Here is an 8,870-nt window from a genome sequence, read left to right as displayed (position 1 = left end):
TTTCTTTTTCATCATCTAACAGTACGAATCAATCGCCAGTTCATAGTTATTATATGCCATATTCGTTTTCATCCTGGTGGTGCACCGGTAGTGCACCAAGTGCTGTCAAAACGTTTTTTTTATATGAAGATGACAGCAGTTGGTGCACAACCATCTTTCCACCAGATGAAAACGAATATGGCAATAGTTTTCCTTCATTGTTAAATGTTATTGTTATCTCCGGAATGGTAAGTTCGATTTGATGTTTTTGGTGTGAACGTTGAATATATTAGTAAAACTAAAATACATTATTTGTTTACTTTTCAGCAAGCTGATCGGCAAAAAACGAAAGGTCGAAGATTAAGATGCGGCAAAAAAAAAACTTTGATGGAGCCGTCTGTTGATGCGCTGCTGATGGTGACCATGAAGGATTTAATTTTAAACAAATTTGGCAAACAATAAAGTGAATGTTTTCAGCATGAAATATCGAGAATTTTTCTTATTAGAAAGTGATTTACTGTTTCCATAATAATCTCTTATGAAAAGCAACAACCTCTCATTGAAGTAGGCGTTCATCTTCAGAATTCATTCGCGTCATAAGACAATCTTATGAGTTTCATTAATTTTTCTTATGGCGCCATTTCATAAGAGAATCTTATGGCATACATAATAGTATTTTTCTGAGTGTAAGAATACATACCTTTCGTGAGATATTTATGATGATTTCAACGCAAAAATGATGAAAAATTGAAATAATTGTGATAACCGGTAGCGAATTTGGAAAATTTGTTTGCCTTGACATCCCCGCCCAAAGCTTTCCAACAACAGCAAACTTTTTATACAGAGCTGAATAACCGAGTATTAGTTTTCATCTGTATATTGGCTACCCAATATTACCCAAAACTGAATTGGGGGTATACAAATTTTGAACAACGGTCAATTAGTAATTTTGAAGGTGTAATAGCAACACATTTAATGAGTATGTCAATTTTTCCGTGTGGGTGGTTTTTTGACAGCTGCAGCTCACGGCACGTTTTTTTTCCTGTCCGCAATCATTCTCGGTCGGTAATCGGGGTTAGGGGCCGTTCAGATACCACGTGGACAGAAAAATGAGATTTTTGACCCCCTCCCCCCCCCCCCCTCCGTGGACAAGCGTGGACATTTGGAAAACCCCTACCCCCCTCCCCAGATGTCCACGTGGACAGATTTGAAATTGTTTTTATTTCTAAATCTAATTTGACAGTTAGAAAACACCACTTTTTGTTTTTTTGTTATTGAAATGGCTGATTTTGGAAAAAAAATCAAATGAGCATTTCCTGAAATAAAAAAATTAAAAAAAAATTATTTCTAAATTATCATATTTATCACTTCCTTTCAAGTGGCTACTATAGTTGTTTAAACTTAAACTGGGAAGCTTTGCAATTTTAAGATTTTGATTTAAACATCTTAATATTTATTCACCTTAAGAAAATATTTTGAAAGTAAGTATGTCCACGTGGACATGATTCAAACCCCTACCCCCCTCTCCGTGGACAAGCGTGGACATTTCCATACCCCCCTCCCCCCCCCCCTAAGTTGTCCACGTGGTATGTGAACGGCCCCTTAGAGGATTTTTTTAAAAGTTATTTCGAAGTGTTCGGAGATGGGCGAAACGGTGAGTCAATAAATATCCAATTTAACAATCTTTATCATACTTTTCTATCAATTCTAGCAAAATACAATCGAACGACTGCATATGGCACAGGAGGCGATAGCCAAATCATCGGATTTTCATGATTTTACTATGAAAAATTGGAAGATGCTACAACAATGAACTTCATATTTTTGGGCTTCTCAATGTATGGAAAATCGCCATTTTTTTTATGGTCACGCTGCATAACAATACCCCTTTTTCATGGTTATTTTCGCCAAAACGATGAAATGTATGGTCGTAAACTATGAATTCACCGTACGTTAAATATAATACCATTGAACAGGCGTAGTCGTTACCAAATCGTCATTTGCGAGGTTACCAAACAATTAACGGCGCTGCCAACTCGAAACGAAAAATTTGACGCCGCAGCTGTCAAATCGGATGACAAGCACGAAGAACGGGGGGAAAAGCAAGCCAAAAAAGAAGGAAACGTTCAACTGTGAGAAATTTTAGCCGCAATCTTTCGTGAAAATTTTCCAATAAAAAGCTTAAATTTCCGGTTAAATTGTGTGTCCGAGGTAAGTTTGGTCTCGTTGGTGTCGGATGAGATAGTTGTTTTATAAAATTTACGTAATTTGGTCGAGAATTGCGTCGATTTCCTTAACTTGTTGACATCTGGTGGAGGATTTCTTTTTGGTAACCATTGAATGACTTGTGCGATTGCAAGCCCTCGTCGTCCTCGTTTTGTATTCCCTTCCTCGTGCGTTACCTCCCTTGCTTGCTCCACTCACTGATGTCATCGTCAGATGCAGCAAATTGAAACAAGGAACAAGTTGAGCGATATTTCAAGATCGTTCTTTGTGTGTCTTTATTTGTAGAATCTTATTGGTACCGAAAGTCGTGGGCAAGAAAAAGGAAATTCCAAAAGGATCGGGAACAAAGTTCTAGAAAAACGGTTTTGCAACGATGGCCGGAGCAATGATGTTCGATCGCGCCCAGTCGCTACAGATGAATCGCCAGGACCTGTCCCAGATTGCCGCCGATCTCGAGGTGGACGAAAATGACGAGGAACAAATTCGCCAGAAGGAGCAGAAGATTCTGGAACTCGGTGAATCCTACAAAAAGGAAGGCAAAGCCAAGGAGTTGGCTGATCTGATCAAGGTCACCCGACCTTTCCTGAGCTTCCTGAGCAAGGCCAAGGCAGCCAAGTTGGTACGATCCTTGGTCGATCTTTTCCTAGATTTGGAAGCCGAAACAGGGATCGAGGTTCAACTCTGCAAGGAATGCATCGAATGGGCCAAACAGGAAAAGCGAACCTTCCTGCGGCAATCGCTCGAGGCTCGACTGATCGCTCTTTACTTCGACACCGGAATGTACACAGAAGCGCTGGCCCTCGGCAGCCAGCTGTTGCGGGAACTGAAGAAGCTGGATGACAAAAACCTGCTGGTCGAGGTGCAGCTGCTGGAGAGCAAAACCTACCACGCACTCAGCAATCTACCCAAGGTAAGTGGGATTTAGCTTTGATTCAAAGTATGTAGGTATTTATCAACTTATCTCAAGCTTACTAACATACCTTTCTCAATACCTTCCATCGTAGGCCCGCGCTGCCCTCACGTCTGCCCGTACCACGGCCAATGCCATTTACTGCGCCCCGAAGGTCCAGGCCACCCTGGATCTGCAGTCCGGTATCTTGCACGCGGCTGACGAGCGTGACTTTAAGACTGCCTTCTCGTACTTCTACGAAGCCTTCGAGGGTTTTGACAGCGTCCAGAATTCCCGGGCCCTTACTGCCCTCAAGTACATGTTGCTGTGTAAGATCATGATCGGCCAGAGCGAGGACGTCAACCAGATTGTGAGCGGAAAATTGGTGAGTTTGTTAGAGATAAAAATTTAAGAGTTTATTTTAACATTGTTTAACGATTTCTTCCAGGCAATCACCTACTCCGGTCGGGATATCGACGCTATGAAGGCAGTCGCCCAGGCCTCCCACAAACGCTCGCTGGCTGACTTCCAGGATGCGTTGAAACAATACAAACACCAGTTGGAGGATGACGTGATCGTCAAAGCACATTTAGGCACCCTGTACGATACCATGTTGGAGCAGAACTTGTGCCGCATCATTGAACCGTACGCCCGGGTCGAGGTAATGTACATTGCCGAGCAGATCGCCCTGCCGATTGCCCAGGTCGAGAAGAAGTTGTCGCAGATGATCCTGGACAAGAAGTTCAGCGGCATCCTGGATCAGGGCGTCGGAGTGTTGATCGTGTTCGAGGAGACCCCGGTAGATAAAACCTACGAAACGGCACTGGAAACGATACAGCACATGGGTAAGGTCGTGGATACGCTGTACCAGAAGGCCAAGAAGCTTACGTAAGCTCGGGTCGGTGGTTAGTAGTTGCCCAACCCCATCCCACGCGTTAGTAGGTGCGTTCTCTGTTTAGGTATTTTTACGAAACTTCTTTTTTTCTTCATTTGCAAGTGCTGGAACGGTTTTTGGAAACGAAAGCGTCAAACATTTCAAGCTCAATCACGATTGTTTGCCGCTCGGGCGGGGTGGATGTGACGTTACTGTTTTTTCCCCGTTTGATATGCTTGAAACTACACACACTCTTTAAACAGTCAATACGAAAATCATTATGTCCGTTTTTTTTCCCAAACAAACTTAATCTGTTAAACTTATGCGATGATGAAAGAGGTCCCGTTATTGGTAAACGATAAAAACAAACTCCAATTCGAACAACATTGCAGTAGTAGTTGCACAGAAAACAAAAATTCGAACACCTTTAAAAATTCAGATATTCGATGTTGAATTGATTGTGTTCGTTAAACCACATTTTCCCTTAAAGATGATGATAACTGTGCGCAGTAAGGTTGGTTAGAAACGACAAATTGGGATAAAAATACGGAAGGACTGGAAAGTGTAATCTTATATTATATAAAACTACAAGAAAAAAGAACTAATATTAAAACACACACAGCTGAATGAAAATGAAACTGATTTAGTAAGGACATTAACAAATTCATAATCATAATTAAAAATTTAATAAAATTTAAATTATGATGTGTTCTTTTTTCAGTTAGTTTGGTCCTCGATGACAGCCAGGTGGAAGAGAAGATCATCCGAAAGCGATACCGGTTCCTCCTAGTGGAATGTGTTGAAGAAGTGATAGGATTAGTTGAAAAAAGGAGTCTTAAATGTTAACGAAGAAAGAAAACCTGGACAAACTCTGTAAATGAGGAGATCTGGAACCGATGGATTCAATAGCATGTAGATGCCAAATTTTACTATCACATGATGCCCAAAACTGGAAACATTTACGCGAAACATAATTATGTTACTTTTTCGAACTTGTGACTAGAAAGTTGCTGTTTTGTGAAATTAGTTACAAAAAGCACTCATTTGTACAAAGATAACATAAAATTTATCCTTCATTATCTCGCGATGCTATGTTAATCCACAATTCACATATGTTTGTTGCAGGAGTGTTATAAGCAGCCAAATATCTTATAAACCAATGTGATGTGGCGCTTTTACCAGAACCATACAGAATTCCACCTTTAAAGTCTGTTGCACATAGAATCGGGTCGCATCTTTTCATTTACTGCAGCGCCCCTAGTTGTCACATCGCTAATCTATTGACAGTGTTTTGATCCGGATGGTTTGTTTACTTAGTGGTGAAAATTTCATCAAGATTGAAGCATCCAGTCAAAAGTTATCGACGATGGAACGCGAAAGGCGAGAGAAAATTTTGCACACTCACGTAGAGAAACCGACGTGGTCAGGGGTAAAGATCGCGAAATTCCTGAAATATCCAAAATCGACTGTAAATTCGGTGCTGCAACGTTACCAGGCGTAAAAGTGGAACATATGACCGGAAGCTGCGAGCAAAGGCAATTCGATCAGTTCACAATAATCCTAGAATCTCCTTGCGTGATTTGGCCATTAAGTTCAAGACGAACCACAGTACAGCTCGACGAATTTGTTTGCGAGAAGGCTTGCGGTGGTATCATGCAAGCAAACCACCCCAACAGGACGGTGAAACAAAACCTGATTGCCAAAACCAGGGCACGGAAGTTGTACGAGAAAGTGTTGAGCAAGTACAACGGATGCATTTTGATGGACGACGAAACTTACGTAAAAATGGATTTTGGACAAATACCCGGTAACAAATTTTACCTTGCGAAGCGTAAAGGGAATGTTGCGGGTAGATTCAAGTTTGTTTTCGTAGATAAATTTGCTCGTAAGTTGATGATTTGGCAAGGGATCTGTAGTTGTGGGAAGAAGACTAAGATTTTCATCACTGGAGACACAATGAATGGAAATGTTTACAAAGAAGAATGTCTCCAGAAGAGGGTCCCACAAAGTTCCGGTGAAGTTCTGGCCGGACCTGGCAGGCTGCCATTACAGCCGGGATGTCGTTAAGTGGTATAAGGAGAACAAGATCGATTTTGTCGAAAAATATATCAATCCATCAAACTGTCCGGATTTTCGTCCCATCGAGAAATATTAGGCAATAGTTAAGGGCAAACTGAAGAAATGTGGCAAAACCATGAAAAAACCCGCTCAAATGGAAAAGTGGTGGAACAAGATGGCGAATGACGAAAAAGTTCGAAAATTCATCCGAAAAGCTGACAAATGATTTTTATGTATTTTTTTTCCTTAAAGCGCAATAAAAACCCTACAAAATGACATTTTTACTTTTGTTGTACGTTATTTCTTTGCGAAGAAATGATCAATTTTATCCGACCAGGTTCTGAAACTGACTTTAATTGGACAGCGGATAGGTGTGACTGGACTGGACGTTTTCCTATCCAGGAGATAGTGGTAGATTCTCGGGACGGATTCATGATTGCTAAATTTAACGATATCTTTTTCTGCAGCTGCTACGCTCCTCCAAGTTGGACGATCGGGGAGTTCAACACAATGTTGAATAGTAATAGGAGGAAACTTCAACGCTTGGGCAGTTAACTGGGGCAGTAGGTGCATCAACCCTAGAGACCACAGTCTACTAGAGTCCTTCGCGAGACTGAAGGTTAAGCTGTGCAGCACTGGATCTATCAGCACCTATCGCAAGCAGATAATACCAGACAGAACGTCAGTGATTGATATCACCTTTGCGAGCCCATCATTAAAAAATGACATGAATTGGAAAGTGTGAAACGATTATACGTACAGCGATCACCCAGGCGATACGTTATAGCGTAGGAGACCGTCATCCGGGAGCAGTAAGGCAACTGTCAGTCCATGAGCGGAGATGAAAGACCAAATTTTTCGATAAGGAAGCTATAAACATGCAGGAAGCATCGCAGGTCTATAATGTTGAGCAGCTGACGAAAATGATGGTAGCGGTGTGCGACATGACCATGCCAGAAGGAATACACCGAAGGGGTGGTGACGATCAGCTTACTGGTGGATCTCAGAAATTGCTGAGCTTCGTACTAGCTGCCTAAAAGCAGGACGACAAGCTCAACGGACGAGAAACGAAGCGGATAGACATTGAGGCGAGCTATTAGCACAATCCCAAATGCAGTACTGAAAGTGACGGCACAGACCATTCCGGATACTTTCTGAGTGGTGCTACAAAAGTGTCTCGACGAAAGATCTTTTCCCAATCCGTGGAAAATGGCGAAGTTGGTGCTACTACCGAAAGCTGGGAAACCTCCAGGGCATCCCTCATCGTACAGCTACTGGAGTGGATAATATTCAACAGACTTATTATCTACACAGAAAGCGAAAGTGGACTGTCAGAAAGACAGTCATTTTCGATTTTCGGAAATGGAGATCTACGATGGACGCCATCCGAATGGAGACAGAGTACGCGAAGCGCGCATATAAAAAGAAGCAGATAGGTGTTCGTCGAAACTGGTTTACGAGTTACTGCCCTAACAGCGGTGCCCTGTTCCACAGGGTTCCATACTCGGACCTGTGCTTTGGAATGCGCAACAGATTCAAATTACGGAGCACACATCGGCTGATAACCAGGCGAGTTTCCTGTGGATACAGGACCATATCAGCAGGTGCAGATTTGTCATTACGCAGATTTTGTTCAAAGAGCAGCTGCAATACTCAAGTGGCAGGAGCAATGGGACGCATCGAACAACACAAGATGGACGCTTAGGCTAATCCCGCGACATTCAGACTGGTAAATCGGAAGTATGGAGAGGTTACCGTCTACCTGACGCAGTTCCTTTCGGGTCATGGGTGTTTCAAGCAATACCTTCATCTTTTTAAGCTTATCAGCTCGCCTTATTGCCCGAAATGCGTAGATTCGGAGGAATCGGCAGAACATGCTATCTTTTGCTGCCCCAGGTTTAATTCAAGGCGTCAACAACTTCAAAATCTGAACGCTGAAAACATAGTGAGTGAAATGTGTCGCGACGAACAGTCGTGGCGTGCTAAAGTGGACGAAATCTCGCAGATCATGCGCGATCTAATACTGATCAGGAAAAATAATGAACAGAGAGAGCGAGATAGTCAACCAAGCTTGACAAGCTAATGGAAGGTCTTGGACCTCGTATGACACCATAATTCAAAAGCAACGCGATCTGAGGGCTCGGTATAACCCTAATCTGGACTCATAAGTGTGGTGGGACTTAAAAGGTCACACTTACTCAGCTACGACCTTTCCTGCAGCAAAAGGAAGCAGAGATACCATTCGGGGTGGTCGTGACGGGATGCTAGCTTGGTAGTTTCCAAATCGGCCATGCCTTGGTGGTTAGATATTCTACGAAAGTGGATGTTTTGAGGGGCGCGTGTTACTTTGAAAGCGCTACCTAACCGGCACACGTTTCGGGGTCTTCTGTACCAGTCTGAAGTTGGCGAACGAGGAAAATGAGAAGAAGGAAAAAAAAGGACAGAGGAGAAAGACCAAAAATGAGAAAAAGGGTGAGATGTATAAGTGCATGGATACAGCCTACCTCTTGATGTAGTTTCAAAGGGTGAAACCAAGGAGCACATCTGGCATACGAAGCCCAAGGTGGTTTTAGTGGAACGAACCCACTCACGGCAGCAAACATCCGCTGTTATGGTTTGAAGTTAAATTTCCATCTTGTAATCTCTTGGTGTACATCGTTAATGACAACCCATGCGTTAACGTCAGAAAATAAATCATTTTTGTTCAGTGCAAGAACAAGCGAGATAAAAAGCGGGAGTCATCGTTTGAAAGAAAAAGTGTGCGCGTGTAAAAATTGTTGTTCTTTTTCCGGCAGCGCACAATTTGCTTCCCCGGTGGACCGTGCTGGATAGTGCTCGACAACA

At 42.5% G+C, this 8,870-nt stretch overlaps 1 protein-coding gene across 1 annotated transcript; it reads left to right on the top strand.

Annotated features, from left to right (window-relative positions):
• Positions 1-2,054: 2,054 nt before the first annotated feature.
• On the top strand, positions 2,055-4,667 carry LOC129759395 (26S proteasome non-ATPase regulatory subunit 11). Its single transcript, XM_055756831.1, has 4 exons — positions 2,055-2,190; positions 2,491-3,115; positions 3,210-3,479; positions 3,543-4,667. The coding sequence occupies exons 2-4, from the start codon at positions 2,579-2,581 to the stop codon at positions 3,984-3,986; spliced, it is 1,251 nt and encodes a 416-aa protein (XP_055612806.1). The 5' UTR covers positions 2,055-2,190; positions 2,491-2,578; the 3' UTR covers positions 3,987-4,667.
• The last annotated feature ends 4,203 nt before the right edge of the window (positions 4,668-8,870 follow it).

Source organism: Uranotaenia lowii, unplaced genomic scaffold, assembly GCF_029784155.1.
Source record: "Uranotaenia lowii strain MFRU-FL unplaced genomic scaffold, ASM2978415v1 HiC_scaffold_149, whole genome shotgun sequence".
In the NCBI taxonomy this organism is placed as follows: Eukaryota; Metazoa; Arthropoda; class Insecta; order Diptera; family Culicidae; genus Uranotaenia; species Uranotaenia lowii.
The sequence above is the reverse complement of the archived record's forward strand: the minus strand, read 5'-3'. Positions and strand labels throughout refer to the sequence as shown.

What these genes read in the sequence shown, in the direction of transcription:
- LOC129759395 (XM_055756831.1), top strand. Translation starts at nt 2,579, where the DNA reads ATGGCCGGAGCAATGATGTTCGATCGCGCCCAGTCGCTACAGATGAAT. An exon ending in CACTCAGCAATCTACCCAAG is followed by an intron (nt 3,116 to 3,209) that starts GTAAGTGGGATT and finishes CTTCCATCGTAG; the next exon opens with GCCCGCGCTGCCCTCACGTC. An exon ending in AGATTGTGAGCGGAAAATTG is followed by an intron (nt 3,480 to 3,542) that starts GTGAGTTTGTTA and finishes GATTTCTTCCAG; the next exon opens with GCAATCACCTACTCCGGTCG.